This window comes from Ixodes scapularis, unplaced genomic scaffold (assembly GCF_016920785.2).
Source record: "Ixodes scapularis isolate PalLabHiFi unplaced genomic scaffold, ASM1692078v2 PGA_scaffold8__174_contigs__length_109621045, whole genome shotgun sequence".
Taxonomy (NCBI): Eukaryota; Metazoa; Arthropoda; class Arachnida; order Ixodida; family Ixodidae; genus Ixodes; species Ixodes scapularis.
In genome coordinates, this window is record NW_024609883.1 from 105,133,028 (window position 1) to 105,146,516 (window position 13,489).

The window sequence follows — 13,489 nt, forward strand, 5'->3', positions numbered from 1 at the left end:
CCCGAAGCAATGCAATATTGCAAGTTGATCGCACAGTATCATCCGTCGCAGAACACGTAGATCCCGATTCATTGTGCTGCCCACAGCGAACCGACACAGCGCCTAGAAGACAAGGCCGTAGTGCGGACATTTCTTGCGTCACCAGCGAAGGCTGGACACAGATCGGGAACGAGTGCTGCGTCAGCGCTCCGCATCGAGTCAAGTTGGAGCCGAACGTTGACGCAATCCTCGTTTCCGATCCGTTTCATCTAAGTTTACCTAAGTTTCATCGCGGTGACATCTAACAACAAAATGGCGGGTTGACGTCATCTGAAAACGCCCTATACACCAATCCAATATCTACATTTCCTCAGCCCATCGTGGCGATCTCCTCAGCCCAGCAGGCGCATGTTCGTCGCTTCGGAAAGCGAGCAGATCACGCGCCATACGCACCAACACTCAAAATAAAACCGTCTTTTTTTTTTTTTTTTTCTTTTTTGGAAAATGTCTACACGCGATTATAAGATTATTGGGCGGCTGCAGTGTATTACAAACGAGTGGTGTTCCGCAACCCTCTTAGTGCTTAAAGAGATGGTGAGCCGAAGTTTGGATTTCAGAAAACAATGCAGGAGCTGTAGGCGGGACGCTACAATCCCTTCAGCACTACTCGTAAGGCGATATCTCGAATCGACGGCCGTATTTTTGGGAAAAACAGGTCGAGATTGAACGAGGGCGACGAGAAGCGTGACGTCAAGATATCTCGTTTCCTCCTCTCCGTTTCGACCCCTCAAGGCGGCGAGGCGGAAAAGACGCGAGGCCGTTCCCTCTCTTTCTCGAAAAAACAAGTGGTTTTTTCGAGAAAAAACCACTGTCAAATGCGCCTCTTTTTTTTTTTTTTTTTTGAAAAATACGGTCACCCGTTTGAGATATCGCTGTATGAGTGATGTTTTGGTGTTGGTAGCATCCCGTTGCACGCTTTTGCCGCCGTGTTTTGGGGAATCCAGATTTCGGTTCAGCATCCCTTTGACGTTGACAAGAGAGGTTTTATCAATGCCGTATTAAGGCGATGTATTCTCCTACCGCTATGTTCATGACTAGTCCCTACGCGTCACCGTGATCTATCACTTGGGATCTATTTGGACTCGAGACTTTCATTTTCTTATCATGTTTCACAGATTCCAGCCTCCTCTGTCCGATTGATCGGTCTGCTATATCGCTTATCGGAATTGACTTTAGGAATTATTTATGCGTTATCCGATGTGATATGGAATTCGCCGACTGCCACTGATGCGTCATGGATGGAAAATGTGCAGAAACGTTTTATTTGTCAATTGTTACAATAAGCACTCTGGAAGAAGGTGCTGGTATGATTACAACGACATTCTTAAAGTGCTCTTTACGGAGCGAAGACTCTCTGGTGATATTTTATTTTTGCATGAAGTAATTAACGGTTCCACCGACCTTGTAGGCTTTGCGAATTTTCATGCGCCTTTTCGGTCATGTGAGCATCGTTCCTTGTTCTACCCTCACTTCCAAGAAATACTGTCTTCGCCATCCCGGACGCGAATCTCTTTCAACAATCTAGACCAGTGGTCTCGAACTCATTTTAGTGTGGGGGCCAAAGAGCCCACATCAGAAAGGTCGAGGGCCGACGTAAGACGGGGGGAAAGGGGGTACAAAATATTTTTATGAGAAAGAACCTCCTGCTTTGTGTTTTTTCGCGAACCCACAGTTTTGCCATTGGCATTTTTATATATGATTGGTTTATATGACTACTTTGGGCTCTGACCTGGTGTGATGACAAGAACTAAAATGACACCGCATCGCCAACGTGCTGGAATGTAATTTAAAAAAAAAACCTAGACTGCAAATAACGACATACACACTCGAAAGTGTTTTGACATACACGCTCAAAAGACTTTTAAGTGTGTGTCGTTACCTGCAGTCTCGGGGTTTTTAAATCATGTTTAATGTACATCAGCTCGTTTGCGCCATAACATTTATTTCAGTGCCGGAATTATGAGTGGGACAAGACAGCGAGTACACTGTTGTTCCCGTTGCTCAATTCACGCAGGAATTAACGAGGCTCACTATGCCTCTAAAAAGCAGTCAGGAATAGTGATTATTTTTGTAGGGGAGAATCTCGAGCTCATAGCACTTTATCTTTGCTTCTGCTGATTGAGAGCTCGCACACCCGAAATGCATTCTTCGACGAATAGTTGGGGCTTGCAGCCTAGTAGCGGAATCGTTGAACATTACAAAAAGCTGGAAAGCAATAAATAAAGCGAAACAAAGGTCAAATGACCACACGTAAGTATAAATAGCAGAGCTACTTTTCGAGTCGAAAAAAAAAAATCGACGCGATGAGATCACGATGCATGGCACACGTCATTTCTAGGGCTCGAGACAGGGGAATCCGGACTCGCAAGCGGTTGCCGGCGGGCCGCGTGTTTGAGACCCCTGATCTAGACTCTCTCTCTATCCCCCCCCCCCCCCCCCCCCCCCTTTATCTTTGAATGTTTTTACTGATTTTACTTTTTTCAAGCCTAATCTTGACAGTGCGCTGTACCATGTTTAGGACAGGTGTCTCGATTAGATACCGCTGATTATCTTTTTATTTGTAACAAAAATATAGATTATTTTTGCCCCCGCTTAAACCTCACGGTCCCTCAGGAGCATTGAACAATAGTAAGAAATGATAATATAATAATAGTTATAACAATAATTATTATTATAATTAATTTTATTGTTATTATTGCTATAACGGACTAGTTGTGGATATGCTGGATGAGTTGTGCTTTAAGAATAATTTAGACACGCATTTAGGAATAAAGTTTACTTGGCTGCATGTTCTTCCACAATGTAGTTACTTCATCATTAGCCCGAATTCTGCGCTTGATATTCTCAGAACTGCCCGGTTGCTGTTCTCAACCCGTCCCGCTGAAGATCTGACTTGCCCTTGCACCCTTGACCCTGACTGGGACAATGTTTTTTTGTTATGGGGTGCAGACAGAGGTCGGCATTTTAGGTCGCCCTCACTCACCCTCACCCTCGCAGCCACAGTCACCTAGGCCCCTCACTCACCCTCACCCTCACAGCTACACTCACCCTCAGCCCCTCACTCATCCTCACCCTCACAGTCACACTGACCTTCAGCCCTTCACTCACCCTCACTGAACCTCACGGCCCTCACGCACTTACCACCCTCACGGCCCTCACCGCCCTCACGCCCCTCACGCCCCTCACTCACTCATGGCCCTCACGTCACTCACCGCCCTCACGCCACTCACCGCCCTCACGGCCCTCACCGGCCTCACGGCCCTCACGCACTCATAGCCCTCACGCCACTCACCGCCCTCACCGCCCTCACGGCCCTCACGGCCCTCACCGCCCTCACGGCCCTCACGCACTCATAGCCCTCACGCCACTCACCGCCCTCACCGCCCTCACGCCACTCACCGCCCTCACGCCACTCACCGCCCTCACGCCACTCACCGCCCTCACGCTACTCACCGCCCTCACGCCACTCACCGCCCTCACGCCCCTCACCGCCCTTGCGGCCCTCACACCCCTCACGCCCCTCACGTCACTCATGGCCCTCACGCCACTCAGGCCAGCTTCAGATGGGGCAATTTCGCCCAAAAACTTTACGTCGCAACACCAGCAACACGGGCCGCCCGCGATCACACGCAGCAACCAATTGCTGCAATTTGCCATCGTCATTTAAAATTTTATTTTTCTTGCACTATTTAGACACAATTACGTGTTATAAACGTGTTTTTATGCATTTAAATCTCGTTAAGAATACTAATGCACATTTCTGAAACAGTTTATTTCCAAAAAAAAAAAACGATCGATTTCAAACCAGAACCAAGTCTTTGGGTGACATCATCACCGTCACCAGGTATAACGTGAAAATTTTCGTCCCTGATTGGATGCAGCCGCTTCAAACGTATTCGAATTGCTCCGAGTTGCTTGCTTATTTCGAGCCGGACCCGATCTCAGCAATTCGTGTCGATCTAGGGAAAGCTAGAGAACAACCCGCCATTAACACCAAAATTGCTGAGAAAGATGCTCGATCTGAAGGGCGCCTCACGCACTCACCGCCCTCACGCACTCATGGCCCTCACGGCCCTCACCGCCCTCACGGCCCTCACCACCCTCACAGCCCTCACCGCCCTCACCGCCCTCACGGCCCTCACCGCATTCACGGCCCTCACCGCCCTCACAGCCCTCACAGCCCTCACAGCCCTCACAGCCCTCACCGCCCTCACCGCCCTCACGTCCCTCACGGTCCTCACGGCCCTCACGGCCCTCACCGCCCTCACCGCCCTCACAGCCCTCACCGCCCTCACTGCCCTCACGGCCCTCACCGCCCTCACCGCCCTCACCGCCCTCACAGCCCTCACGGCCCTCACCGCCCTCACAGCCCTCACGGCCCTCACTCACCCTCACTCACCCTCACTCGCCCTCACACTCATGAATTTTCCTGGTTCAGAAACTCACTCACCCTCACCTCACCTGTGAAGATGAGGGTGAGTGAGGGTGAGTGAGGGCCCTCATGAGTGAGGTTTGCCGAGGTATGGGTGCAGATGGGGGCCAATTAACTTCACTCTCTTAATAAGTAATTCCGCCTACCTCGAGAAGCGACATTGCTTTAATCGACCCCACCAGACGCCATGAATAGTCACTCAAGTGGCGCTCTTTTCCACCTGCAGAGTCTCAAGAGCATCCAGAAGGACCACTCGAGGTCACCTCTCCTCCAGTCAAGTGCCATGGAGTCCAAAGACAAGAGCTCCAGGTCCGGCTCTCGCGCCAACCTGAACGAGTCCACCCTGCCGCTCCTGGACGACGTGGCCGACACCAAGGGCGAGGACCTCCGCAAGGAGAAGATCGAGCTGGAGACCAAGGTGGGCGGCGCGGACTCTGGGTCCAAGGGCGAAGATTCGAACGCGGCAACGGCCGAGCCCGGCTCGGACACCGGCAAGGACGTCGCAGAGTCCGACAAGGAGGACAAGAAGGGCTCCAAGAAGAAGGCCAAGAAGGAGAAAAAGGAGAAGAAAGTCCACAAGAGGTCGCCGTCTTGCGTCGAGACGCTCACCATCGGGCTCAACCTCCTCGATCGGGACGAGAAGCACGTCAATGACCACGTGAACGTGAGTTTACTTTCTCTTTTGCGGGACGCTTCCGGAAACCGCCCCTCTCGTAGACGTCTGTCTGGCACTTGCACCAGTCCTGCTTTCGCGCAGCGATCCGCTCTGCACAGAGCCCTGGTATGTGTACTCAGTGGCTGCCGAAGCGTTACCTTGTCGCCTCGATTTACCTTTGCCCTTTAACCGTAGCCGTTGAGCGCTGAAGCAGCGGGTCGAGTGTGGACCGTGGTCACCGAATACATTTCAATCGTAGGCACTGAACGCAGAAGCAGCGAGCTGAAATCTAGGGGCTACTGGCCTATCGTCGAAAGACAATTGGTAGCAGGGCAATTCGTCACATGGGGCATTCCGTCATAGCGCAATTCTTCGCGGAGACAGTTGATCAGACTATTAAAATAACTTCCCGTGCCATTGTCCTAGTGCAGAGCATATGGCTCCCAAATGAAAAACCTCGGGGGAGGCCCTACTGGCACAAATGTTTGGAGTCTCTTATAATGATATCTGGTTGAATCGCTGTTACTTTCGCAATAGGCGTTGTCTGATTTCCCGGGACTCCCTACAGAACCCGGGTACAAGTCGTCCCGGTAACTAATCGGAAGTCAGCGGCAATTATGCGAGCTTGTCCAAACGAATTTATTTAGAAATGGTCACTCTAGCCTTTAGATACATCTACAGTGAAATGTTTCGGGCACCCGCCTAGAAGGTGTCTGTGCGGTCGGTTCCGTCGTGCCGTCGAAAAGATTACTTGAAGGCGCTTGCTTCTTGCTTCCTCGACAGTCTTATCCAGACGGGCTTGGCTTCATTTCGGCCAGCTCTTTCTTGAGCAACCCCAGGAACACCCAGCATTCGGTGATTATAGTTACCGGGACGACTCGTAGCCCGATCGTCCCGGGAAACCAGACAGCGTCTACTGCGAACGTAAAAGCGAATCAACCAGCTATTATAAGAGACTCGTAGCATTTGTGTCAATAGGGCCTCACCCGAGGGGAGCAATATGCTCGGCGCTAGGAAAATAGAACGGAAAAATAAGGTTATTTCAATAGTCTGACGAACTGTCACCGCAAAGAATTGCTCTATGACGAAATGTGACGAACTGCCCCGCTACCGATTGACCCGTTACGAATTGTCTGTCGACGAATAGCCCTACCGCCGGAATGTGCTCACGTCTGCAGCAGTAGCCGTTCTACAGCAAAAGCCTAAACCAAATGGCCTTTTGCACACGCGTTCGTCAACGCCTTATTTTGGTTAGTTACTTGGGATATTTTATACGGGGAAGGCGAGGGCACGAGGCCCGAACATCTACATTCCAAGCATTATCTTGGATGCTGCATGCTGGTGCTCAACTTGAAACATTTCTTTCTCGCTTAAAACGAAATTGACTTTGATAAAATTCGCTTAGTTACAAGTTAATAGGCTGATGTACCTAATGAACCACTCCGCGTATTTTTATCGGAGAGTCGATGCTTAATATGGGTCTGAACCTTCAGAAAAAGTTGGTTTTGGTTTAAGTTTGATATTCATTTTTGGGAAACCTGTTGCTTTATCGTTTCTCACATGAATTTATCCGTAAGCTATAGCAACAGTCCAGATACATTGCGGGTTACCACTGTGGGGGATACTACGTAGAAAGGCGATAGGTTCCTTGGAAGTCGTGTTCAGTGACTTCAAGGCCAACGAAGTCCGAGATAACGGCGCTGCCTCTATTGACAACATCAACGCTCGGGAGTCCGCGCTGCCGCAGTAAGCAGGGAGGGATCACGACGCAGGACTACGTCGAGCAGAGCCCCCAGACTGCTCTGCTCACAACGGCAAGCAATCGTGAATGCTGCGAACTGGGATTCAATTTTCGTGGTCCGGACTAACGAGCCGCCGTGGCTACCACGAGCAGACGAATGGCACAGGACGTAAACCGTCGTTCGAGATCATAGAGACAGATCACCTATCTTTGTGGTCGTTGGGACATTTTGCTTTATCTGACCAGAAATCTTGAGATTCCGACAGGTGATTGTTACCTCAGCCGTCTTGTTTACAACAGTGTGCGCCATGAAACGCGAGTCACAGATTTGCACGCTGTGGAACGTTTCAGATGCTTACTACGAGATGGCGCTGCGTGTCAAATGCAATCATCATCAGAGTTCGAACGGTTGCGCGAGCTTTACGATTTGCTAAGACGCGTAAAATTTTACCTGCGATTTCACGGAACGGAGCAACTGCACCGTTCATGATTTCGGAGCCGTGTGCTCCAAATCTGACTTGCTAAAACTCCCCACTGTCCCGTTCACAGACTACCATTGGACTATACGACCGACTGAGACCGGTCTTTAAGCCCCTTGCGACGGCTTGCGGCCATCCGCGCAGTAATGTAGTCGGTCGTAGTCTCAATCGGTCCTAGTCAAACGCAAGCGTGTGAACTCGTAGTGAAACGCAAATGAGTGCTCAAGACAAGAGTGGTTCTCGGCAAGCATACCACGACGAGATATTTACCGTCAACGAACCTTATGCTCTTGCCGCTCGCTGAAGCCTAAACGCCCATTCACACGCTCGCAACCGAGTAGGACCGACTGAGACAAGACCGGTTTTGTCTTGTTTTGTCCGGTCCTACTCGGTTGCAGGTGTGTGAACGGACCTTAACTTGACCTTTGCTTAAAAACACTGGCCACAAGTTGCTTCAGATTCAAGCATCTGCTCTTCTCATATATATATATATATATAAACAAAAAATAGACGTATAATGTTGCTTTTAGGAGTCGGCCAGTGAGCCGTTTTTCCTATGCTCCCTGCAATGCAAAGGCAGATCTCTCCCAGGGCGCTGTGTTTTGAAAGAAAGAAGAACTGCGTTGTTGTTGGCGTTCCGTCGAAGGAAGAACGGCGGAAGAGAGAGCTATGGCACGGGGCGGAAGAGAGGAGTGCAGATCTTCCAGCAGGGTGCGCCCAAGGTTTGGCTGTCCGCCCAGCGGGAGGCGTAGAGGTTCAAGAGGGCCGAAGGAGGGGATACCCCTTTGCCGAAACCGGTCACGATCTTCCCGAGGACGTGGGCGGTTGGTTGACCTGCCGACGGACCAGAACTGCCGCACGTTCCGCGCCCGCTCTTTGGAGTTGCTCGATTGCGCGGTGACCGCGGAAGGAGAGCTTCCAAAGGATCGGCAGGGCTCGGGGTCTCTTCAACTTTCATCGTGATCTTAGGGTGTGTTCGGCTGGTTGGTCGGGGAGGCATTGGGCATGAGGTCCGGGCACGAGTTGTTGTGCCACGCGGGCGGTCGATCGGTTGCAATCAGTGACCGCTTTCACCTGGTGCGATGCTTCGGGTTGAGGGCGACACGCTAGAGGTATATCGATTTTGCACTTTTCAAAAAAGTGGAATGTGTACCGAAGAAATTAGTTCGAGCATATGTCGAGTTTACAAAAAGCGCATTCAGATAATGATTCTTTGAGTGTACAGATCAGTGATTATAGTACGCTATGGATTATAGGTATCCGAAGCAGCGTCATAGAAATATACTCGGAACTCTATTTGTTTGTTCGATGAGCGATGTGGTATAGACCTTTTCCTCTTAGTAGTTGTACGACCGGCGGATAGAGGGCGCTTTGACGCATCCGTGATCGCGAGTATGTGGAGGGCGTGTGAAGCCCACGATGTAACAATGGCGGAATCGTGGTTCGAGCGGCCTTCAGGTAGAAGTTGTAGTTTGGAGTATGTACGTATTTCGTTTCTTCGGGAAGCGCGCGAAGTCGGGAAGCGCGCGAAGAGCACGTAGAAGTCAGCTCGTTAGTCTCCACGGCAAACTATCTCAGAAGCATTGGCGGCCATGAAGCTATCGTATAGGATTCCATCATAACCTACGCAAAACTTCCGGTCGTTTCGGTTGACATGTTCGGATTAGTTCCTAGGTATCGTTGTAGGCACTTTTTGGGTCATAGCAAACAGAAAGGATACTTAGCGTTCTGCTGCTACGCGTTAAATCCCAACCAAAGCGATGCAAGGCGGAGAAAATACCTGTCCCCGTGTCACGTGAATCTAGGTGACCATCGAGCGACCGCAGTGCACCAATCGATCCCGCTCGGGGCTACGATATAGACGAAATGTGCTGGCACTCCGCTTCCCCGGAATTTGGTGTTTTTGCGGGGAGCTCTGGAGGACAGAGCCGATCGGGTGTCGCGCCTTCGAAGCTGTCTTGTCCACGAGTCGCTCTTTCCTCAGCTTGCGTGGCCGACCAGATATACGAATAGAGCTAGGTCCGTTTTGGGGGGACCGAGTGAGCTGCTCTTCCGTAACAGCGGGCTTTTCTGCGACGGGGCAAAATTTATAACGGCCCTTCTTTGTAGGAACGAGCGAGGAGTACATACAGGGCAGCCACGATCTACCGTCCCCCTTTTCCCTGAGTGAAATCTAGACGAAATATACTGTTTCCCTCGACGGCCCTCAGAGCTGACGTTCAAAACACTAAACCCGCAAACGAAAATCAGAAATAAAAAAAAAAAAAAAAAAGGAAGCCACCTTCTTGTTAAGCCCACAGCCTAGACCCGTGGATGGGTCTTTCTGCGGAAAAAACGAGCCAGATGCCAGGCTTCCGACCCTCCAGCCCTCAGGGAGGAGTTTATCGCGAACTCTCGCTAGAACTGAAGCTCGAACGAGCCTGAAAGTTGCCCATCTCGGGGGGGCACGCGAGCTCGACGCCGTCCGGGGGCAGTGACGTCGCGAGGAGGCCCTCCCGCGGGGTCCCTCTTTGAACGGGTCTCGGCGCATTGGTCCCGTTTCGTTTGTTTTTCTTGGCTCGAGAAATCCTCGTGTCTGGTGTCGTGTGGAAGAAGCCACCTCCTTTGTGTCGCTCTCCTCAACCACCACTTTCTTGTCTCTCTTCTCGTCTGACGTTTTTCTGTTTCTTTCGTGCCATTGTCGCCGTCGTGCGGGATTTCGAGGTCTCGTTCGCGCACCACTGTGTTTTCGATTGAGTCTGGCGTCGGGGCCTCGATCGAAGACGACTTTTGAAAAGCGCGACCGACGACACTTGGCGGGTTGGTCTGACACCCGGAATAGCTTAGACTTCGTCTCTCGTGCTTTGCCTTTCGCGCTGGCTCCTTCCGGTATCGTTTTTTGTTCGAAACGGGTGCGTTATTTCTTCTTTTTTTAATGTGTTCTAATTTTTTACGCAATTGTTCAGTTCTTTTTTTTTCCTTTCGCTACAACGCGTTAAGCGAAAGTACGACAAAAAAAAATTTTAAAATTAACTTATATGTCGCTTCAAGCTCTTCCGAAATTAATATATATCTTCGTAGGAACACCGAATCATGGTTTTAACTTTTAAGACTTATCCCTCCCCCATCTTTTTATTTTTAGAAAAAAAAAAAAGGGGGGGGGGGGGTTGTAATTGCTTAATATATGTACCAAGTGAAAGCGAAACCAGAGGATCCGCGCGAGGGGCTGTGACGTCCGAGTGTATGGAAGTTGCGGAGTGTCACTCCTCGCGACTCCAGTACCTCGGGGATTTCTTTCTGAGCGGTACGTTGCTCGCTGTTTGGGTGGCGCTAAAAATATATATTGGGAGGATTTTATTACTTAGATTAGTGCACACTGTGTTAAGTGGACCGAAACATCGAAAATATACCGTGCATTGCGGCTTCGCCGCACGTAACCTTGGGAATAGGAGTGAGGGCAGACTCTCGAGCGGCGCTGTTTGTGGGCCAAAACCTCCTGGCCCCGTCGTGCTCACGGGCCACAGCCGAGGCACGTTCTGCTGCACGCAATCATGCTCCCCCGACATCAGAAGTTTGGTAAACGCGCGAACATTGCATTGTCCCGTTGGCTACCGGTTCCCGCTAAATTTAGCGGAAAATCAGTGTGTAGCGTAATACGTCACACGATGGGGACATCACATAGTCGTTTTCTCGGCCAAGTTCAGCGGGCCACGACCATACACGAGACACAGCCCGGAATCCGCTGCGGAACCTCGCCAACAACGGTCCTAAGAAAGTCGGAGCTGCGAGTATTCTCGCTGCCTGTGGTCGGTGACCAGTTAAGCATGCAGGGGAAGCTCCTCTCTCCACTGTAGCAGGGGAAATGCTGGGGAGGAGGCGACCTCCTTCTCCCCAGCGTTAGCTCTGCTAATGTGAACAGGGGTGGGAGGAGCTTTCCTTGAACCCTTAGCACCGGCTATAGTTCGCTTCTGGCAGCTCGTATTTCAGTCCAACTTTCGGCAAGCGTAAGTAGAGAATTTTAGAATAGGGAACCCTAGAAAATAGGGGGCACTTTCAACACGCAGCGTGACATGCTTGTCTTATTCGCTTGCAGCGCCGATACGGCCAACAAACAAAATAAAAAGAGCGAAAATATATATAAAAAAGTAATATAGTTGCGCTTAACAAACACTCTATGTTGCTTATGTCACGAATATCGGGTAAGATAAAAACCCAATGTACCCGTTTTTTCACAAATCATTTAATGTTCGAATGTTCAAACTCAACACGCTTCCTAGTATATGCACTTTCGTGGTTTTCCTTCCCGAGGCGCTGCCGTGCGAACAGTTCGCGAGAGTGACCGCGTCCGTTCAGGCCAGAAGACGGCCCAGAAGACAGGGTGGGATTATCGCTCATACTTTTCGATTTAAGGCGAAAGCCTGATTCGTGGCCGATGAACGTAGTGCAGCGACCATTGGGGATTTCTTTCGAAGCGAGCGGTGCTCCTTGTCCGAGGGGCTTCACGAATAGACAGCAGCCAGTCTCCTCGCGCCACCGCTGCCCAGATGTGCCTGGGATTTCGTCGAAACTCGTTTCGTGGAATTACGTTTCGTGGACAACTTTTTAAGGACACACGTTTCATGGACACACGTTTCGTCGACACGATCGTTTCATCGATACACGTTGCACGAATTGCATGGTGTAGGGACATTTCGTCACGCGTGCATCACTGAGTGAACTCACTCCCGAGCCTGCGTTCACGCCGCGGCGACAGTATGCGGTGGCTCATCACAAAAATGGTAACTCACCTAGGCGACCCATACAGGACGCCTTCACCGCAACGGTCTCATGCAGCTTATCACAGAAGAAAGTTAATCTGAGCTGTCGATGAAACGATTTGTCGATGAAACAATCTGTGGATGAAAGGTCGCGTGACGACGAAACGATTTGTCGATGAAACGTCGGTCGATAAACTGCCTGCCACCAGATATGCATCATTCGTGGGAACTTTCTGCACGCGCAACGGCCCGGGTCTTGTGCGAGCAGACGACGCGAGCTGTCTCGTGCGCTGGCACACGACTCCCGTGAACTCCAGCGTTGCCACCATAGTACAGTTACGGCGGCGTCACGCATGAACGCCGAGTGAGTCTGTTCTGCGAACCCCAGACGTGGCTTGGGCTCCGCGCATGTGCAGTGGAGAGCCCCTCTAGTTCTTGCTGCTCGTACGACAGAAGACATCTGCGGACACCCCTGAGGCGGCTTCATACGTTTGGAATATGACCGCACACAAGTTTCTGCAGACTGTGATGCAGAGTGCACTGCGGGTCGCCTATTCAGATGTGCAGTGGTGTGGCGCCGAGTGTTTCTTTCTTTTTTTTTCGTTACCTGGGCGTAATTGGCGCTGACTGCTGCCGCGTCCACGTCACGCACCCGTGCGCGGGTTGAGTGGAGCGCGGCCGAGGGCGTTAGCCTGCGATAACCCCGCGGGCTCTTTTGTTCCCAGCTGCGGATGACCACTGGGCCATCTGGAGACCGCCAATGCGGGCGCTCTCTGCACGCTACCATCGATCGAAAGAGCAACGCTGTCGCCGTCACTGGCCACTTCTAGCCATTTTTGCGCTCCAATAACGCTACCAGATACGACGCACTCTCGAAGGCGCCTTTGGGATATCGTCGAGCCAAAACAATCTGCCTCGGTCGTATACGGCCGAGGGTTGCCATTTCCATCGAATGATATTCGTGCGATCCACGAATCGGCTCACCATCCTGACTGGGAGTATGCGCTGCTTGGCCGATCACTTACATCTCATTCGTTGGCGAACTGCCTGCAGAGATGGTCGCATTTTTGCGCGCCCTCGAGACGACGTTTTGCCTGAAGAATGGGTTTATACGTTCCGCTACGCGTTGCACCTATAGTGTTTTGCACGAACGACGAGGCCTTTCAACGGCGGGTCATTGCTCGCAAGTCTTCCCCCTGACCCGAGAGCCGTTGCATCCAGACACACCAACGTGCACAGCCAGCATAACTCCTAAGTGCGCCTGACAACGGGCAGGTCTAGGCGCCATCAGGGAGTTTTCATAGACCGCGTTTCCCCGAAGCTGCTACTGCGCCTGTGCCCCGATGGCCTTACCTCTAGAGTTCCGTGTATCATAGCGGGTTGTGGAGAGCGTTGCGGGACAGCGGG

At 51.2% G+C, this 13,489-nt stretch overlaps 1 protein-coding gene across 1 annotated transcript in view; it reads left to right on the plus strand.

The window, feature by feature from the left end:
* The window catches only part of LOC8053244 (caveolin-1), a 100,696-nt gene that overhangs the window by 44,635 nt on the left and 42,572 nt on the right, over nt 1-13,489 (plus strand). The window contains exon 2 of the mRNA XM_029985142.3: nt 4,698-5,135. Within this exon, the coding sequence (XP_029841002.2) occupies nt 4,698-5,135 (438 nt within the window). The remainder of the gene's footprint in view (nt 1-4,697; nt 5,136-13,489) is intronic.